The sequence below is a fragment of the Mesoplodon densirostris genome, chromosome 10, assembly GCF_025265405.1.
Source record: "Mesoplodon densirostris isolate mMesDen1 chromosome 10, mMesDen1 primary haplotype, whole genome shotgun sequence".
In the NCBI taxonomy this organism is placed as follows: Eukaryota; Metazoa; Chordata; class Mammalia; order Artiodactyla; family Ziphiidae; genus Mesoplodon; species Mesoplodon densirostris.
This window is the reverse complement of record NC_082670.1, coordinates 34615933-34637005: the sequence shown is the minus strand read 5'-3', so window position 1 is coordinate 34637005 and position 21073 is coordinate 34615933. Positions and strand designations below refer to the sequence as shown.

Here is a 21073-nt window from a genome sequence, read left to right as displayed (position 1 = left end):
TAGAGAGTCCCTTGATGGCTCCCTAAGTAACTCAAGGAAATGAAGCCAAGTAAATCCCCGGCTCATATCTCACCACTGTGACTCTGGCAGGCTTGTTAGTGAACTTGGAAAATGACCTGTGGTTGACAAGGTCTCTTGGGTTGAGAATGAATCTTACATTTGGGTTCGGTCCCCACAGATCAGATCCCATGAATCACTGCTGGATCAGCACCCGGGGTGCTTTGTACAGCCCTTATCACCAGCATCAGGCTTCTTTGTTTAACAGCCTGTCTCCTGGGGTGGGGGGGGGGGGGAGTGGCATTCTATTGGTCCCTCCAATGTCTGCCCCAGAGCAGGCCCTCTGAGAATGATTGTGAATAAATAAAGGAATGATGTGTAGTATCCTAGAACCATTAATTCACTGAGGATTAGGGCTGGGAGGCTCTGTCCAGTTTATCTTCAGTGTGTTCTGGCTGGGCTGTCCCCCAGGGGCTTCTGCAACACCTAGGGTTCTGGGCCTTCAGGTTAAGCCTTGGTTGTTCCCTTTGCCATGATCCTCACCCCTAGGTCTGCTGTTCTGCATCATAAAACGTTGGTGATTAGGGCCAGGATTACAGTGAGGTGAGTGAGACACTTGCTAGGGTGTGAAATTTCAGAGGAACACCAAAAAAAGACCTAGTAACCAAGGATTTTAACACAATATTTCTAAACATCAAAACGAATGCAAAAAATATCCATGATGAACAAAACATCAACATTTTTTTTTTTTTTTGCAGTATATGGGCCTCTCACTGTTGTGACCTCTCCCGTTGTGGAGCACAGGCTCCGGACACGCAGGCTCAGCGGCCATGGCTCACGGGCCCAGCTGCTCTGCGGCATGTGGGATCTTCCCGGACTGGGGCACGAACCCATGTCCCCTGCTTTGGCAGGCGGACTCTCAACCACTGCGCCACCAGGGAAGCCCAAACATCAACATTTTAAAGAAAGACAGGATCCAGTCCTACACTTGCAAGACCCTGCCTCATTCACCTCCCCCTGAAAGAGTCTTTCAGGAGATAATGCCTCAAAGATAGCTCAGACTGGGTATCTGGCAGTAACATTTCCATCTATTGGCTATGACATTGCTCTCTTGGTTTCCTGAGAAACTGTGGCCTGCGGTACTGGTTTTCAAATGGGGGGGGGGGGGGCGCGGGATTCCAGTGTGTGACATCAGTGTCCCCTCCCCCACCAGCCCAGTTAGAATTTGAACTCCTCAGACTAGACGGCCACTGAAGCCCCTGCCAGTTAGTCCGGAAGACAAGCGTTTTAAAGAAAGCCAATCAGGGCCAGGCTGGCCTTGCAGTGACCCACAGTGCATGTGAGGAGGTAGCCATGTACTACACCATCGCTTGGAGCCAGGCCCTGCCATAATTCTGCTGCCTTAAATGCCGTGGGGTGGTGTTTGCTCCATTTGACGGGATATGGGTGCTGAGTAAGCCCTTATGGATCTTCCGAGCCTCGTGGTACAGGTAGAGCCCCTGCCTCCCACCCCCAGGGGCATTTGGCAATGTCTGGAGATAATTTTCATTGTCACAATTGAGGAAGAGGATGCTATTATCATCTAGAAGATAGAGGCCAGGGATGCTGCTAAACATCCTACAAGACAGCCCCTCAACAAGGAATTATTCAGTCCCAAATGTGAATGGTGCCAAGGTTAGAAACCCTGAGGTAGAGAAACTAGGAAAAATGGGTTCAAAACCACAAGGCTGGTGAGTGAAGGACAATCCCTGCTTCTCTGACTCCTCACCGAAAGGCAGCCACCTCTCAAATCTGTCCACCCCCGAGTCCTGAAAGCTTTGTGGTCAGTTCCTCTGCCCACATAAGACCAACGCCAACTCAGGCATTTATGAGAGAGGATTTCATAATTTCCTTAGGTCCTTATAGCTTTCCTTGGCTTTCAGAAAGTCCTTCCTGAGGTCTAGCCTTAATCTCTCCTGCTGCCGTTCAAGAATGTTTGATTTCTCAGTAAGGGTAAAGCTCAGATGTCTCTCTCCTGCTCCAACCCCTTTTGATCGTTTGAAATAACCTACCATAATATTGCTGATTGAGGTTCCCCAGTCAAAGAAGGGAAAAACAGCTCAGGTATCATGAGAAAATGGCAGTTGTTTCCTTAACACCTTCTACATACTGAGATAAGCAAGCACCAAGGCACCTTTCACTTCACCTAGGCAGCCTGTATCGGGTTAATTATGATGACCCCCGGGCTCTCAAGCAGCTTGAAGAGAAATCCCTCTTTGGCTCAAAGTGACAAATCCTCCATACACAGATCCAATTTGAGAAGGAACCCAGGGAGAACCTGTATCTATAGATTGGATGAAGAGGATCTGCCTGCAGGAGTCATTCCTTCCCTCAGTGAGCACTTCTTGCGTGCCCAGGCAGTGACACTTAACCCTGATGTGCCTTAGAATCCTCTGGAGCGCTTGGTCACACACAGGTTCCCGGGCTCACCACCCTCCCCCGCCAGTGTTGCACTCAGTGGATCAGGGTTGGAGCCCAAGAGTCTGCATTTCTAACAAGCTCCAGGTGATGGTGATGTTGCTGCTGGTCCAGGGACCACACTTGGAGAACCCCTGTGCTCAGCTGTTCTGGATACTAGGGATAGAGCAGGGAATACTCTACGCAATAAGCCCAATACACAAGTAAGCGATGTGGTACGTTAGAGGTGATAAATGCTCTGAAAGAAAAGAAATATAAGAGCAGAATGAGTGGGAATCAGGGTTGTGGGGGAAGGAACGCGAGGGGTTGAAATTTTAAATGGAAGAGTCAGGTCTCATTGAAAGAGGGTGGCCAAACATGCCAAGTTGCCTGGGTCTGTCCTAGTTTTAGCACAGAAAGTCCCACATTCTGGGGAACCTCTGAGTCCCAGGCAACCCAGGACAACCTTGAGATGATACTGGAGGAAGGAAGGGAAAGAGTGAAGCAGTTGTCTGCACAGACGTAGGGAGGATGAGCCCGCACAAACCCTGCAGCGAGACTTGCCTGTGTGTTCCTGGATCGGCAGAGAGGCTGGAGTGGCTGGAGGGGGATAGATAAGAGGGAAAGTGGTCGGGCATGAGGTCAGAGAGTAATGGGGGGTCAGATCATGCAAGGCCTCCTAGGAGAGGAGCAGCTTTCCCAGTGTGGGTAACTGGCCCTGACTACCGCCAGCATGCAGGGAGGAGCATGGCTAGAACTCCGGGCTTGGAGAAGACTTGTGATCTAACTCATGTAAGGATCAATCGCTCTGGCTTCTCTACGGAGGACAGCGTGTGGAGGGAGTGTCTTAGATTCTGCCTTGTGGGGGGAAAAGCATCTAAGACAAAAGCTTGCCGGCAGGAGGTTTATTTGACCTGTGATTCTGTGGAGGAGAGTGAAGGACAGGAGGGTGGGGATGGAAAAGGTGGAGAAGCGGGAAGGAGCATGCATCAACGAGGTGGCCACCAGCCCGGGCCAGCGGGGTTTGGTTTTGGCAGGGTCCTGGGAGAAAGACGTCTCAGGACTCTCCTCTCGGACAAGGCCAGGGGCCGGCACCACCCCACTGCCTTCCTTGCTCTGTTGGTCAAGTGTGGTCTCGCAGCCCTGACTACCACACACTGCTGGGTTGCCCGTGCGTGCCGCCGAGTGGGCTTCTGCCAGCAACCGTGTGCTTCAGGCCCCGAGATGTCCCAGCACAGGAAGCAAGAGGTATACAGCACGATGTACATTACGTAAGTGCTGTTAAATTGCAACCTGCATGAAGCTGGCTGTAGCCTGCACAGGACCGATTGCCACAGCCGTGGCTGGAGTGAGAAGTGGGGATGAGAGGGTGTGAAGTGTCTGGTACAATCCAGCCCTTGAACCACTCAGGTCTTCTTGGGCCTTCTGCTATGTCCAACCCATCATAGAGTTTCCTTCATGGTGGTGGCTGCCTACAATCTCTGCCAAAACTCAACACAGGAAGGTAAGTGGAATTCGCTACAGTCCCTGTGATTGCAGCTGGTCCTGAGACCAAAACTGATACTCATCACCCCCCTCCTCCAACACACATCCTCAGCTTCCCTCTCCCTTGGCCAGCTGGTCTGGGCTGCTTGCCTGTGATATACTGCTGAGTCTCATCTCAAGGGGTCTGAGCTCTCAGTTGCTTTGCCCTCGTCAGGCTGTGATTGCTGCAGTTGTCTTTACCATGACCAGGCACAGAAGCCCAAGAGACAGCTCAGTGAATTCTTGAGCTCTAGACAAGCTCCTCCTGCCTTCAATGTGTAACAGCAACCCTAGCTCCTCATGGGGGTCAGGGCCGATTACTTCCACATACAGAGTCACTCCTTTCTCTGCTTGCTGGTCCACCGGCAGGAGGAGCCCAGAGTGACCACGCTGTGGTCATAGCTTAAGTGCAGCATCCCCTGGTGGAAGTGTGTTCCCTCCCTGGGAATCCGACAGAGCTCAAGGTTATGAGAACAGGGAGCAAAAATTCCCTAAGTGGTTCATTAAAAGTGATGGTGAGAGGAGCACCATTTATCAACCATTGGTTCAGTGTGTATCCTAGTGGATGGCACCCCAGATCTGGAGAGTAGGTCAACTCAGCTTTTCTTTCCCGTTGACCTCCACCCATGCTCATGCGTGTGTACACAGTCACAGATACATGTTCACATGCACACACACAGACACACATAAGACCACGGACAGAGGCCTTTCCCAGCTCTGACATTCCATCCATTCCATTTCCATGTCCCCACTTAACTCCCAGTTATTTCCATCCTCTGGTCCTCTCTCAGGCCTACTCTCCTCCAGCCTGTGGGCCAACTCCTAGGAGCACAGAGCTGTCCTTGGTGGCAGAACTACTACTGCCCTTGCCCCTCCCTGAGGATAACCTTCCACCCAACCCAAGACTAGGGTTCATCTTCCAACCCAAGGCTCTCTCTGCTTCCTCAGCCCATCCTTACTCCTTGTATTTTCTCAGACACCTCCATGTGCACACTCACATACACACAAAGCTACGATAGCCTTCTAGGACATACCTAATGGACACAGAAGCTAGGCCTCAGATAAAGCATGTTCATTTAAACCATGTGTTATATAATAAAGAATTTGGCAGGTCTTCGTTCCTGGGTCCTGGGAGGGCGCCTCTCAACCTTGAATTTCCCATGCTATTCATAGCGGGCCCTTAGACAACACCTGAGTTTATGCTCACAAGATGAATCAGGATGGGGGCTGGTCACTCCAGAAAGATGAAATATGTAGTTAGATGGGTGGGGCTTTGAGTCACATATCAACCCAACCTCCTGGAAGGGGCGGAGTACTGGAGATTGAGTTCAATCACACGGCCACTGTTTTAATAGTGCCCAGGTAATGAAATCCCAATAAAATCCTTGATACTATGGTTCAGGTGGGCTTCTCGGGTTGGTAATACTCCACGTGGGCTGCAAGAGTGTTGCATCTTGAGGACACAGAAGCTTCACATTTGGGACCCTCCCAGACTTCCTGTGTCTCTTCTTTCGGTTGGTCCTGATTGGTATCCTTTATAATAAAACTGTAGTTATAAGTAGAGCGCTTTTCTTCGTTCTGAGTCGTTCCAGTGAGCTACCAAACTTGAGGAGGCAGTGGTACCCCTGAATTTGTAGCCAGTTGGTCAGAAGTATCAGTGGCTCTGAGGACCCTTCAAAACTGGGGCTAGTGTCTGACGTGAGGGCAGCCTTGTTGGGCGACTGTGCCCTTGACTTATGGAGTTTGACCTAACTCTGAATGGTTAACATCAAAATTGCATTGGACCAAAGCTGGGTGAACTGGGGTGGAGATGATAAACAGGTTATGGACAGTCTAAGAAGAATTAGGTGAGAGGGAGAGAACAGAAATGAATGACCCAGAAAAGGCAGATTAGAACCCACTCTCTCCCCAGCTGTTCAGAGCATGTAGAAGCAGACTTGATGGTCAGTCCTCTGCACTGTTGAAATATTAAAATGCTTTCATCCCCACCGCTGTCTTGAGCCCTCCAGCACCCCGCCCCGCCTCTCTTCCAGGATACCCCCAACACCGACTACCCTAAGATCCAGAAACTAAAGAGTTAACATTGCTGGGGAGGGGGAGGGGGAGAGGAGGAGGCGGGGCGCAGGCCACACCACCTCTCCCTGGTCAGTGCCAGAGCCCTGCATTTCCTTAAATATTTTAAATTTCAGTCCCAAATTCCAGGGGCCTCGGTAGGGGACCTGTCAGAACAAACCATATTTTCTGGTCTTAAGCTCTGCAAGGACTTTTTCAAGAAAAACTGGTCTATATCAGGGTTTTTAGGCCAGAAAAGACAGAAGAAGTGACTGGAAAGTGAAAAATTCAGTCAATTTGGTTATTTGGCAGCTTGTACATTTATTTAGAAGCAATCCATTGGTCGGATTGAATTCAGTGTTATTGTGGGTTTTTTCTTTTCCCCTTTCCCTACGTTCAGCCAAAATAAGAGTCAGCAACTCAGACAGCGTCTCAAAGAAGGAACTCTAATTGCTCTTTTCCCTCACTGGGATATTTTGGCCAATTTCAAGACGCATAAATAAGCCTGTTATTCAGGCACAGAGGAGAGTGGGATTTATTAATTTAAATGAGTTGACTTGGAGGTCTCTGGGGAAAGCCGCCTGCATTATTCACTTGCTAGTCCCAGGGTATAATTTTCAGTGAGTTTTCCCTTTGTGTTTTGGACCTAGTTGAAGCTAGGGCATAAATTTCCTCAAGTTATTATTATTACAATTTATTATTCATTGAATGTTGACTCAGTGTAACATAAGCAGTGACAGAAAGACACGATCCTCCCAAAGGGCAGGAAAGCCATGTCCCCAACAATTCCAGAGGCACATGTAAAGAGCTTCTGGGATCAGAGGAGGGTTCCTTCTCCCCAGGATTGGGACGCCACGTGGAGCTTTTTGGTGTCCACTAAAGTCTCCCCAGGAGAAATAGGCTTTTGGCAGGGAGAGTGCACCTTCAGGCTTTGTGGGGAATCGGCCACAAATTGGGCTAATTGTTGACCTTAATTCAGACAAAGAGTCCAATAGGATGGGAAAGGGCCACTGCACAGGTCTGGGACAGAAGCCAGACCCTGGGGTGGGGTGGGGCAGGTGTTCCCACTTGGGGGCCATTCACTCACTTTTACCCCCGGGTGCTGGGTTAAGAAGCTAAGCGGTTGGGCAGGTGGAAAGCAGCTAGTTGCAGGCATCACCCCCCGCCCCTCCCCCACCCTAGTTCACATCTGCCCCTCCTCCCTCTCCCACCCAGGTTCTCCCGTGGGGAGCAGAAGTATCTCTCCTCGCTCCTCAATCACTTCAAACAATTGTGCAGCTTGGAGGCGCAAGCCCGAGTGACAGAACGTTTTAGGCCCAGCAACGGAAAGCAATTATGTGCTGTTTGGCGCTGCCTGTAAGTACAATCGGAATTAGAGGGGAGACAAAAATGATTTCAGAATGCCAAGACTGGGTGACTGGTGACAATGCAATGACACGCCTTGCTCCCTCCCTCCTTCCCCCATTTCTCGAGCTTCAGTTGTGCACCAGATTCTGTGCTGTATCTAAGAGGCGTTCACTGTTAGGTGTGGGGTGGAGGCGGGGGAAGGACACACAAATCAGTGTGTTCTGCCAGGAAGAACTCTGGGGGTGCAGGGAAGTTACTTAACCTCACTAAGCCTTAGCTGCCCTGTCTGTAAAGGTGGAGGGCCACCCCACCTCACAGGGCAGCTGTGAAGAAAGCATGTGTAGTGGACAGAGCACACGGTCAGCGACGATTAGCTCTCTATTTCTGTCGTTACCACTAAGTGTTACTCTGTTGGTGGGAATGTAAACTGGTGCAGCCACTATGCAAAACAGTATGGAGGGTCCTCAAAAAATTAAAAGCAGAGTTACCATGTGATCTAGCAATACCACTCCTGGGCATATATCCAGACAAAACTCTAATTTGAAAAGATGCATGCACCCCTATGTTCATAGCAGCACTATTTACAATAGCCAGGACATGGAAGCCGCCTAAATGTCCGTCGACAGGTGAATGGATAAAGAAGATGTGATTATATATACATATGTGTGTGTGTGTGTGTGTATAATGGAATACTACTCAGCCATAAAAGAAGAATGAAATAGGGACATTTGCAGCAACATGGATGGACCTAGAGATTATCATACTAAGTAAGTCAGACAGAGAAAGACAAATACCAGATAATATCACTTTTATGTGGAATCTAAAATATGACACAAATGAACTTATCTACAAAACAGAAACAGACTTACAGATGTAGAAAACAGACTTGTGGTTGCCAAGGGGGAGTGGGTGGGGGAGAGAAGGATTGGGAGTTTGGAATTAGCAGATGCAAACTATTATGGGATAAACAACAACGTCCTATTGTATAGCACAGGGAAATATATTCAATATCCTGTGATAAACCATAATGGAAAAGAATATGAAAAAGTATATATATGTATAACTGAGTCACTTCGCTGTACAGCAGAAATTAACACAACATTGTAAATCAACTATACTTCAATAAAACTAAAAAAAAAGACAAAAAAACAAAAACAATAAAGTGTTACTTATAGATGCAGTGTACTGAAAAGCTATGCTTCCACCAAGCAACTGCTTTTATTTGAAATTGTCAATGAAACATACACACAAGCACACACATATCATAAATGCACAGCTTGATGAATTCTCACAATTCCATACCCAAATTGAGAAATAGGACATTACCAGGATCCCCAGGACCCTCCCCCTACTATCTTCCTATTCATTGCCCCACTCCCAAAGATAACAATTATCTTGACTTGGAATGGCATGGATTAGTTTTGCCTGTTCTTGTACTTATTATATAAATGGAATTTCATAGCATGTACTCTTTTTCATCTGAATTCTTTTATTAAACCTTCTGTTCGTGCGGGACGGGGGTCATCCATTTTGCGACTGACTTCCCTTTGTCAGTGAATTTTGCAGCTGATCATATTTTTAATGGAGCTGAGCGCCACAGTAACGGCCCACTTCCGGAAACTCTACAGGATCCCATTCGAGTCATTCCGTACACTTATCTTGCCCTTGCTCCCCCATATTTCCCCATGAACTTTATTCTGTCTCTTTTGGTGAAGTGTAAGAATGTTTATGACTTGTCTCACATCCCATTTGGAACAATATATTTGGAAAAATAATAATAATAATTGAATGAATCTTAGTTCTTCTTCCTTCCCTAGTCCAAGCATCCTCTCACTATACAACTGTTTTAGGAAGATGATCATAATGATGTCGATGACAATGATGATGGAAGAGGCAGAGGGGAAGATGATGCAGATGAAGCTGAAACCGGTGATGAGAGGTAACACATTTTACGTTGCTTATTATGTACCCGGCCTTATTCTAGCCTCCTGACCTGTACTGACTCATGAAATCTTCATCACAACACACTTCTATCCCCATTTTCAATTAAAGAAACCAAGGCACAGAAAGGCTCAAGTATCTTGCCCAAGGCCATCCAGCTGGAAGGTGGTAAAGCTTGGATTAGAGCCCAGCCTGAACCGTCTAGTTTTGAAACCCTGCTCTCAGCCAGCACCCAGGATGGTCATCAAAGGACAAGGATGTCCTCTGAGCCATTTGTATTGTCATCCCTTTAGAGGCAGTGCTCCTGGCTTGCTCCCCTGATCCTCTGCATCTGTTACCAAAGCACCAACGACAAGCCTCAGTTGCAGTCTTGCACGTGTGTGTGTGCGCACACAGGCGCAGGCACACGATGCTCCTGATTTTAATGCAAATGAGCACATACCACCCAGCAGAGCAGTCTCCCTCCACACTTCCCCCCAATCCCACACCAGGTGTAATTATCACTGTCTTTCAGCAGAGCCACAGGCAGCCTTCAGTGGCATCAACAAAGGGAGAATCCCTGCAAATCAAGCTGACCTGCTTACGGAGGAAGAGCCATGGCTGCCTGGGGAGGATGATCAGAGCTGTTATCCTTGGGAGAATTTACTCAGGCCCCACCAGAATGTCCATTCACTGCCTTGATCCAGGCTCCTTAGGTACTTATTTCTACACTTCACAGCCATCCCATAAAGCAGGAGTTATCAGTTCCACTTTCCAGTTGAGGAAACTGAGGCTCCAATAAGATGTAGTCAATTAATGGAAGCCTGAGCAGTCTGGTTTGATTTGCCGTGAAAAAGAAATACCAGTGTTTGTTAAGGAGAGAAACACACTGATTTTTTTTTTCCCCAACAAAATCAAAGGGACTGGGCCCCCAGAGCAGGAGCAAGGGAGGCCTTAGGTTCAACCTAAGTCACAGTGCAGGTGCAAAGGCAGCTCCCTGGCTGTCTGTCTTTCCTCTGAGCAGAGCAGGTCCCTCGCCTTCAGGAGCTGCCACTGCAAGTGGGAATAACGGTGAAAATAGGCGTTGACCTCAGGCTCCCCAGGAAAGCTACTTCCGTTCTGGGTCCTTCCTTGGGCTTTAACCCTTCTTACGACTTAATGTCTCAGTAAATTTTGTCGACAACTGGTCTATGCTTTCTCCAAGAGCAGTAAACACCTTGTCATTTATAAATCATTTCATCAATAACTGCCTGCAGAAGAAAGGAAGCAACCAAAGGCTGGGTGGCGAGGATGCAGAAGAAAGAAGGACTGTCCAATACAAGGGTGCTGTTTAAAGAAACAGAGACAGGCACCCGGGTGCTTAGAAAGGGCTGCCTGTCCTCAGTGACTAATTCCTGTTGTCACGCTTAGAGCAAAGGAGTGATGCTGAACGTCCCAGGTGCCTGGCATCTCTCAGTTATTATTTCTAATCCATGTGGCCAACCTTCACAGCCAGCATCATGGTCCCAGCTCTCACACGTATGGTGGCTAAGGCTCACCTTGGGTGAGTAGTCTGACCAAGGTCAGGCAGCCTGCAGGTGGCAGAGCCAGGATCCAAGCCTAATTCTGGCTGCCTCCAAACCCATGCAGGCTCCCAAGGCTGCCTTGGTCTCCAGTGGACGATGTTTTTTTTTTTTTTTAGATGTTGGGGGTAGGAGTTTATTTATTTATTTATTTTATTTTTGCCGTGTTGGGTCTTCGTTTCTGTGTGAGGGCTTTCTCTAGTTGTGGCAAGCCGGGGCCACTCTTCATCGCAGTGCGCGGGCCTCTCACTATCATGGCCTCTTCTGTTGCGGAGCACAGGCTCCAGACACGCAGGCTCAGTAGTTGTGGCTCACGGGCCTAGTTGCTCCGTGGCATGTGGGATCCTCCCAGACCAGGGCTCGAACCCGTGTCCCTTGCATTAGCAGGCAGATTCTCAACCACTGCACCACCAGCAAAGCCCTGGATGATGGTTTTTAAGAGCACTTGACTGCAATCCATGGGAAGATATAGATGTGACATCTCCCTGGGCTGGAAATTGTCCCTTGGGGTCCCTCTGCCCCAGGAGCTGTAGGGCACTGCACCCGTGGCTTTCTTGCCCTCTGGCAGGCTCTGCGAGTGGGTAGCTCCAGCAGGACATGGAAGGGCGGAGAGTGAAGCTAGGGGTATTTTCCCTCCTGGCTTCCTTCCTGCTGGGTTGCAGCAGCCTGGCTGTCCCTCCATAAAAGGCTGTTGCTCCTCTCAAGGTGGCCTTTTCTATAGGACCCCCCTGTTGGGTTCTGGAAAGCACTCCCTCCCTACATTCCTTCTGCCTCAGGGGTGGTAGCAACCCTATTGCTGCCAGTCCCTGGTCCTGCATCCATACTTTCCCTATTCTCCACCTCTGTAAACAGTCCATGAAGCCCGGTGCCAATTATTCTCATTGAAGTGTGTCTTCTGTTTCCTCTTGGGACTTGGACTGGCACAGCGACCCAATACGCACGCGTGCACACACACACACCTGAAACACAAGTTTCAAGGAAACTTCCTATTCTGCCATGCCCTACCCTGCCTCACCAAATAATTAAAATTTTTTCATGGCCCGCATTTTGGAAAGGTCCATTTTAGACTACACCCATGGTAGCATCCATAGTGATCATCAAGCCTAATCCTGCTTTTTTGAAAACTGAGGTTAGGAAAAAGAAGTAACTGGTTTACAAGGATGTATTGTACAACATGGGGAACATAGCCAATATTTTATAATAACTATAAATGGAGTATAATCTTTAAAAATTGTAAATCACTATATTGTACACCTGTAACATATAATATTGTACAGCAACTATACTTCAATTATAAAAAAAAAAAAAAAAAAAAAGTAATTGGTCAAGGAAACTTGCTCCAGGCAAAGTCCGGACTAGAATTCGGATAAGGTGACTGCCGATCCTGCTTGCAGCACCTAGACCAAGTCCTGCTGCCTTTGCTCTGGGGACCCTTGACTCTCCCATGCCTTTCTCTCCCAAAGAACTGGTTGGAATATGGTTATCTCCTTGCTAACCAGCTTTCCCTTCTCGTTCCTAGTCTTTTCCAAGGCCGCCACTTACTCTCCCCCTCATGAATGGCGCCACCATGGTTGATGGGAGCCTCGCTCGTCGGGGCTGGAAGGAGACCAAGCAATCACTCAGCCCACCCCTCTCATCTTACAGGTGAGGAAGCATGTCACCCAAAACAGGACTCGCCACTAAATCAGCACAGGCCTGATTCACAGCACGGTGGCCGGGATCCAACAATAGAGAGAGAAAGGAGTGTGGTCTGCAGCACGTGCAGTCACGGAGCACCTTGGGAGTCAGGGGGTGCCCCACCATGGCTTGCCACAGCTCCCCACACCCTCCAAGGCAGCAGAATCACGAGGAATTCACAGTGGAGGGAAGGGGAGCCTGAGGTTTCACCCTGATCATAAGCGTCTGGGTTTCCTCGTGAGAAAACCTCCTGGTTTTCCTCCCATAAGGGGGAGATGACTCATGATCTTGAAACTGAGCATGACCCTGTGGGGCTCCTGGGCCTGGAAACCTTTCAAACAGTTGCTAATCAGGGAAGGGAGAGGATGCAGAGACAAGGGAGGAGCAGCCAAGAAACAACAGGGCAGCCTTGAAGCAGGGTCCTAGTGCTTCCTCAAGCGATACACATAAAAATATCTTTGAGCTCTTTACAGATCTAAAACCCCCAACAAATGGAAGACGTCAGCATTCATTCCAGAGAAGATCACAGTTTGATAACCTTGAAAAGTTCATCAGGAGACCACCCGAGACCAGATTAAAGGACTGCAGCAACCCCCCTCCCACTCTGACCCTTATCAGCAACTCCACCCTTGAACCCTTGCTATAAAACTCCTCACCAAATTCTCCCAGGTTGGGATGCACAGTTTTTCAGGGCACGAGTCCGCTGTGTCCCCCTTTGCCTGGCAAAGCAATAAAGCTATTCTTTGCTACTTCACCCAGAACTCCGTCTCTGAGGTTCAATTCGGCACCTGTGCGCAAAGGCTGAGTTTTCAGCATCATTGTCAGTGGTTAAATCTCCTCTCCCAGTCCCTGTGGCCATGGCCTCCAAAGTGGGGAGCACAGAGGGTTAGAAAGCAGAATTGAGGGGGGCAGGGAGGAAATATTACAATTCCTATTTGTATTTAATTTTACCTATAAAAAATGTTTTCCTTCTATTACTTAATGCCGTGGCTTTCAGTATTACATGTATAAAACTTACAAATTAATACCCTTATTTTGGGGGTGAGAGGTAAAATGTGTTCATTCTTGGGATACAAATCTGCAAAGGCTCTGCTCTGGGGAACCGGGGACTCTCAGAGTATGGGCTGCATCAGAATCACCCAGGGAGCTCGGTTCAGGGCCCAGGCCAAACCCTCTGCAGCAGGTTCCCTGGGTGCAGGGCCAGCAATCTGCACGTTAAGCAAGCTCCCCAGGGAAATCCATGGCCACTAGCCTTTGCAGATGCTCACTCTGGACTTTGCCTCTGTAGCAGTTGGGAAGAACCCACTTAGTCCACAGCCATCCCTCTGTCCCCATCCCCAGAGCTGCGTCTCACAGAGAAATAGGTCCTGGAAGCCCTGTCTTCCATGTGCTGCATACAGGGTGCTTGGCCAAGGGGTAGCACGGGGCTGAAGCCCTTGGGATGTGCACCCTGACACGGGAGCTACCTCTACCTCAGAGAAGGGGCACCTCTTTTCTAGTTTATCCAGAGTTGCCCTGAGGGCTGGCGGTGGCTCTGGGCTGCTCTCCGTCTGCCTGCTGGGGGAGCCTGACCTTTCACTAGGACCAGACTGGGATCACCGCAGCAAGGACAGCCCCGGTGAGGGCAAGAGGGGAAATGTGATTCAGACACGCCAAGACCGGCCTAGGGTTAGGGAAACACCCCCAAGTCTGGCCCAGGGTTTAGAAAGAACTTCCTAATGTGAGGGTGTTAAAATGGAAAGTCACAGAAGACCCACCTCAGGAAAAGGAGGAGAGTGAAAAAGATGGGATAGAGAAAAAGCAAATGAGAGAGAATAAGACAGGCAGAGATTGAAAGAGAAGAATAGAGAAACAGACAACTGCCCTTGAGGGGTGGGCACAGTGAGCAGTGGGCAGTAGGCACCGTAGCACATCTGCCCAACAGGCAGAGGTGGGGAGAGGGTAGGAGGTGGGTTATGGCTCGTTTTAGCAAAAAAAATTATGCCCCCCTGCTAAGGCAGGAGATAGATGGGCTCCAGGCTAGATATTTACAACTGGCTTCCTGTTCACACTTCCCAGGGTGAGAAGAAGTGGGCTTCAGGCCAGACATTCATTACCAGCCCCCTGTTTACATTTCTGAAGCAAGAGACAAACGGGCTCCAGGACTACATATTTATGACCTGACTCCTGTCTATATCTCGAGATCTGCACCTCGATATAAAACCCAGCAACAGAAATAGGGTAAATAACCAGACGTTGGACATGTTTATGGCAGGGACAGAGTAGGACTAAACCCTGTTAAAAGATCAAGAGGTCATACATTTCCCATCCTTGGGGCAAGGGGAACATTCTGCACATGCGCAGAAAGGCTCCTGGGGGGGTCAAAAAGGAGGGGGCACCACCCCATAATATGTGATGCTAAGGCCTCTGGGCTGAAATCCATCTTGGAAAAAAGTTGCACACGTATGTGGGGGAGGGTCCTAGGGCAGGTTAGGTGTGGAAAAGGAGACCAGATAGTTGGCCAAAAGTACACAAAGAGGGCTTCCCTGGTGGTGCAGTGGTTGAGAATCTGCCTGCCAATGCAGGGGACACGGGTTCAAGCCCTGGTCTGGGAAGATCCCACATGCCACGGAGTAACTAGGCCCGTGAGCCACAACTACTGAGCCTGCGCATCTGGAGCCTGTGCTCCGCAACAAAAGAGGCCGCGACAGTGAGAGGCCCGTGCACCGTGATGAGGAGTGGCCCCCACTTGCCGCAACTAGAGAAAGCCCTCGCACAGAAACGAAGACGGAACGCAGCCAAAAATTAATTAATTAATTAATTAATTATTTAAAAAAAAAAAAAAGTACACAAAGACCCGGAAGAACTGCCCTGCATAAATGATTTAACCGCCTCTTTACTGCGGTTCCTCCTCGTTAGGGAGAACCCCCACACCCTTTCTCACCGGGTGGGCATCTCTGCCTTGCTTCTATCTTAACTAAACAAACGGTTTCTCTGTGTGCTGTCCCACCTGTTGTTGTGCTATGTCTCTAAAAATAAACTTTGTACCTGTTTTTACAGTTTTGCCTCCATGAGAAGTGCATTTTTCACTGGCGGCAAGAGCCAGGGGGTGTGGTGGCTAGGATTCCCGGTTTTCATCCAGGTTCCATAGGTTCAATTCCTGGGCAGGGAATTAAGATCTCGCTTCACACCACCACTCACCGCTGCCTCTCCGAGATCACCGCAACCCGCCAGTCTGTCTATTCCTTCACACTGGCCCAAAGTGGCTGGAGTAGGAGAGGAAGACCAGGGATGCTCAGCGTTTCTGGGACTTTCCCTGGTGAAGGTGAGGAAAAGCATTTTGAACTGTCAATGTTTTTCCATTGGCCACTGGAGCCTGTTTACATTCGTGTTTTAGCATCTGAGCCGTAAATCAGCAAATTACCTGTTGGGCTGTTTTAGCCAGGATGCCTGCTGATGATGACATTTCCACTGCTGATACGCATAGTGGGATTCTACAGGGTGACTGCTATTATCACATAATTAGGAGTTTATCTTAGGAGCGTTTGGGTTTTGCTGATTTAATAACCAAGCCCTGGTGTCTGTGCCATCAGGGAAATGTTTAGTCTGATGAAGGGAACAGGTGAGTCCAGCGTCTTCTCCTATAGGTCAGGCCAGAACTTATTTAAGAGAGAGAAAGTAAAAGGTGCAAGGGGAACATTGGCTTGTTGAATTGGCCATAGATTTTCCTGGCAATAATTTGCAGCAAGATAAGGGACCTCTTCAAGGTCACGCATCTTGGATGGCTGGGTAAGGAAAAGGACTTGGGAAATTCCGGGTGCTTGGTTTTTTAAGTGAGTTGGCTGATTTCTCTCAGACTCATCCATCAGCTGATGAATGTCTACTGTTTAACCGATGGTTCCTGCCCAGCTGGCCTGGCTCTCTGCCTGGACACGCTGTGTCTGGATGAAGGCAAAGATGGAGGACCTGCCCTGGGGTCTGGAGTGCCAAAGCCCTTGTATCCAGATCCCCAGGCATAAACCCTGCCCCAAGGTCAATAAGCCACTGAGCCTCATGGCAGAGAGGTAGCTTGGAGAGAGAACAGGCCACCTCTGCACGAAGTGGGATGGGCAACAGTGCCTGTCTCCCAGCTTGCACAGGTCCAACACCCTATTCCCGGACCAGTGATCTGCTGGAGCAGAACCTGTGATTCCTTGCATTTATTCCTGGGGCTTAGCACATGGCTTGACACTCAGCAAATGCTAAGCGCTGGAATGAATGAATGAATGTAGTGACTTGCCCAAGGACACATAGCTGGTGGTGGCACAGCCAGGATACCCAAGACTAACGCTGTGCTCCTTATACCCCCCCCCCCCGTCTACCAAGGGGTTAAGTACACAGGCGTCTGGCCCCAGACCCCTGGAGTCTGAGTCCTGGTTTATTTCCTAGCTGCGAGGTGGCTGTGGAGGCATGCCTCTCAGATCCCTCTTCAAGGAGGAATTTCCTGTTCAGTGACAGGAGGGCCGTTAGCTGAGAGCCTCCGGTTATAGCACCTTCAGGGGCCACCTCAGTTCTGGAGCTCAGGCCAGTTCCTCCCAGTCAGGGCCAGCCAATGACCCAGCATGGCAGGTGCTGGGGCCTGGCCATTTCTGCCCAGAGCTGGACTCGTCTAATAGGCAATCTGCTGGGGAGCTCCCCATTGGGCGGCCTGAGATGCTGCCATTGTGCATGACCTGGTGAATGGTGGTCAGAGGCATTCCTGCCCCCTTCCCTCCCCCCAGCTTGCAGGTCTGCATTATGGTCTGAAGGCTCTCTCTGCCCAAGGACCATAGTTTGCTATGTAATAAATATGATGACACTGCCCAGGGATAACTGATTCCATCACCTGGACCACAGTGATTACTGGGGGAGGGAAATAGAGGGAATACATAACCCAGTTTGGGCCAATGAGTTATGAGATGTTTGTGGGGGTGCTTCTCCAAAGCTCCTTCTTCTTTTATAAGAACCTCTCAGACAGAAGCTGTTTATCTCCAGATGGTTCTGTAGCCACCAATGTGGTGGGATTGGGGGGAGGGTGGTCAGAAGAGAAAACTGACCCAGAAGTAGAGTGGAGCCCAGGGAATCACAACAAAATGGGGCCAGAGTCCTGCTGACAAGGAGAACCCCTGGATCAAACCATGCCTGAAGCCAGAGACTTTTCAATAATCTGAACTTTTCAATAATTCATTCAATTATATCACCTAAGACCAAGCTAAGTGTTCTATCTATCATTTACAATGAAAATAATCCTGATTCAATTAGGGAACAAAAAAAAAAAAAAAAAAAAAGAGGGATCACCCACTCACCACCCCCAGGCCAGGTCACAAAGAAATCAATCTCTGATGGTAAAATTTCAAGCACATGAATGGCAAGGAAATCTCAGAAAGAGGTTTGGGGACAGAGGATTCAGCAGATGTTCCCCAACCCAGATTTCATAGGCAGTGGATGCTCCAGGATCCACCTGTGGCCTGAGAGCTGGATAGACAGAGGCCAGGGTTACAGTGGTGGTATTCCCACCAAGCGGGAAACAAACCAACCCCCTGGGGCAAGAAGAGAGGAGAGCCAGTTCATCTGCCCACACAAACACACACCCCCAAAATGAGAGGAGCGGGCTTCCCTGGTGGCGCACTGGTTGAGAGTACGCCTGCAGATGCAGGGGACGTGGGTTCGTGCCCCGGTCCGGGAAGATTCCACATGCCGCGGAGCGGCTGGGCCCGTGAACCATGGTCGCTGAGTCTGCGCGTCCAGAGCCTGTGCTCTGCAACGGGAGAGGCCACAACAGTGAGAGGCCCGCGTACCGCAAAAAAAAACAAACAAACAAACAAAAAAAAACACCAAAAAGACAAAAATGAGAGGAGGAAACAAGGGCTGACCAGCATAGGGAGCCAGAGTAAACCCCATGGTACATCTGACATCCAGGGTGAGTTCAGGGTTAACTAGAACTATTCCAACACATTGCCCAGGATCCAGGGATCCTAATCTTTGCCCCTCTGCCCCCAACTCCAAAGGCCCAGTGCCCCCACCCCTTGGCTCAGCTTTCTCTCCCAAATGTCATGCAAACTGCCCTGCAGAAGTCTTTGACAGGTCCTGCTGAGCTAACTGCACAGAAAATGCCTAAAACATGGATTGTCTCAATCAAAAGGAGAAAGATGCGCAGCTGATCAGGCCTGCGTTATTTGACCAAGCGTGCTGGCTTAACAGCAATTACTGACAGGGTGCGGAGAGCAGAAATGTAATTACCATTATCGACATCTTCTCTTTGTGGGAGGTGGCTGTGGGTGATGAGAATCTGAGAAACCGATCAAAGATAACGAAGTTCATCTTTCAAGCCAGGGCTGGGTGAGGGGGTCCTTCCTCAGGCTGGGAAAGGGGGATCACAGACCACACCCGGTGGCTTTTGAAGGACACACCAGTCCAGTGCTGCCAGCTGGCCTGACCCTGAAGGTGGTTCAAATTCTGGCATGGGCTCTGCGCTGTGAAGTGATGGTCGAGGTGAGGATGTGGCTGTGGTCCTAGCTCTGCCCTGATGCATCAGGTGAGCCTGGACTAGTCACCTTACCTGGGACTCAATCCTTCCTCTGTTAATGAGGGGTGGTTCTGGAATCAGTGTTTCTCAAAACAGGGGTCTGTTGGCACTTGGGGTGGTCAGTTCTTCCTGTGTAGGACTAGTCCACACATTGTCCCAGGGGGCACATTCACTAGGAATCCCCACTGTCCCCCAAGCCTGCAAGATGGCCCCAGCCACTGTGACAACCCAAAAGCACACACTCATATCTCAACACATCCCCTAGGGAAACAGTGCCACTCCTGGCTGTGGACCACTCTCCAGTAGCTTTCCTGAAGAGCTGGGTGGCCTCCCTGTACCTCAGTGTCCGCATTTCAGACATGGGGATTATAGGACTTCCCTGGTGGCGCAGTGGTTAGGAATCCGCCTGCCAATGCAGGCGACACGGGTTTGATCCCTGGTCTGGGAAGATCCCACATGCCACGGAGCAACTAAGCCCGTGCGCCACAACTACTGAGCCTGCGCTCTAGAGCCTGCGAGCCACAACTACTGAGCCCATGCGCTGCAACTACTGAGCCCACATGCCTAGAGCCCGTGCTCTACATCAAGAGAAGCCACCGCAATGAGAAGCCCGCACACCGCAACGAAGAGTAGCGCCTGCTCGCTTGCAACGAAAGCCTTTATACAGCAACGAAGACCCAACGCAACCAAAAATAAATAAATTAATTAAATAAATAAATTTATTTTTTAAAAAAAGAAATGGGGATTATAACGTGCCTGCCTCATTGGGCTATGAAGCTTACGTGAGATACTGCTTATAAAAATGGAGAATGGTGCCTGGCACACAGAACAATAAGCATTACCCACAGTCATCAATGTATGGAGCCCCCTCCCAAGTATCTATTATCCAATTTCAATCCTACATAGTACATGCCATTATTCCCATTTTATATCCTGGGAAACGGAGGACCTGAGAGGTGAAATAACTCGACAGATTTCAACAATGGCTCAGTGGGACTTCCCAGCCTGGCCTCCTAACGGCCCATTTGCAGGGGACATGACAAGGCCAGGCACTTACTGGCCTCTGTTATAGGATGTCTGTACTGTGGGGCTGGAGAAAGTCGGGACAGGGCCTGGGGCTGATTACCATCAGTTCCAGAAGACAGACCGGAGGTGAGGGCCTTCCTGCATCTGCCCAGCTACATGTTTCTCTGGCACCCTGTCTGTAAATCCAAAATTCAGGTCAAGGAGGTTTTCCCCTTGCTTGCTTAAGATGGTTCTAAGGAACAGGACACGAGGGGCTGAGCTCAGGGGACTGGGCAAGGAGGCTGGGGGCAGGGAGTCCAGAGTGTGGCTGGAGAGGTGGGCAGTCGGGGGCGGCTGCAGGAAGGGCATTGTGCTGGCAGGACACTTCCTCCGTGATATCCTGGGGCAGCAGAGGAAGGTGGGCAGGGGACAGAGCCCAGAGCCCACAGCACAGAGAAGCCACAGAAAGCTCCGGGAGACCCCACGGGATGGCAGTCAGGCCCTTCCCTGCGAGCTCCCGCTCCTCAGTGTCCATGAGGCCCTGCCTCACCTCCACGTGCCCGCCCCCCAACCTCTGACCTCATCTTGGGCCTCTATGTCCAGACACCCTGACCTTTCTTTTCCTCCCACCTCAGGGCCTTTGCCCTGTGGTTGGTTCTGCCTGGAATGCTTTTCACCCAGACTTTCCCACACCTGTCTCCTCCTTATTGCTGGATCTCGCAGCAGCTCAGAAAGGCCTTCCCAAAACACCCCAGGTGAACCAGTCACACAACCCTGCTTCTTAGCACTTAGCGATGGCGAGAATTGTTTGCTGTTTATCAGTATAATGTTCTGAGAGCCTAGAACAGGGTCTGGCACTAAATAGGTCCTCGGTCAATATCAAATGAATGAATGAAGGACGGAGACACACTTTCCGATGGCAGGGAAACTTCGGTCTGAGGGGAGACACAGCCCCGCCCTCGGGGAATCCCCGTCTGAGGGGAGACACAGTTGTTTTTCTTGCGGCAGTAGTTATCAGCAAGTACTAAAC

The 21073-nt window shown here is 49.8% G+C and overlaps 1 protein-coding gene across 1 annotated transcript in view; it reads left to right on the top strand.

Annotated features, from left to right (window-relative positions):
• Positions 1-3388: 3388 nt before the first annotated feature.
• Positions 3389-21073, top strand: part of LOC132497903 (GMP synthase [glutamine-hydrolyzing]-like) — a 29376-nt gene continuing 11691 nt past the window's right edge. Inside the window, 3 exon segments of the mRNA XM_060111448.1 lie at positions 3389-3455; positions 3650-3704; positions 3882-3937. Of these exon segments, the coding sequence (XP_059967431.1) occupies positions 3389-3455; positions 3650-3704; positions 3882-3937 (178 nt within the window).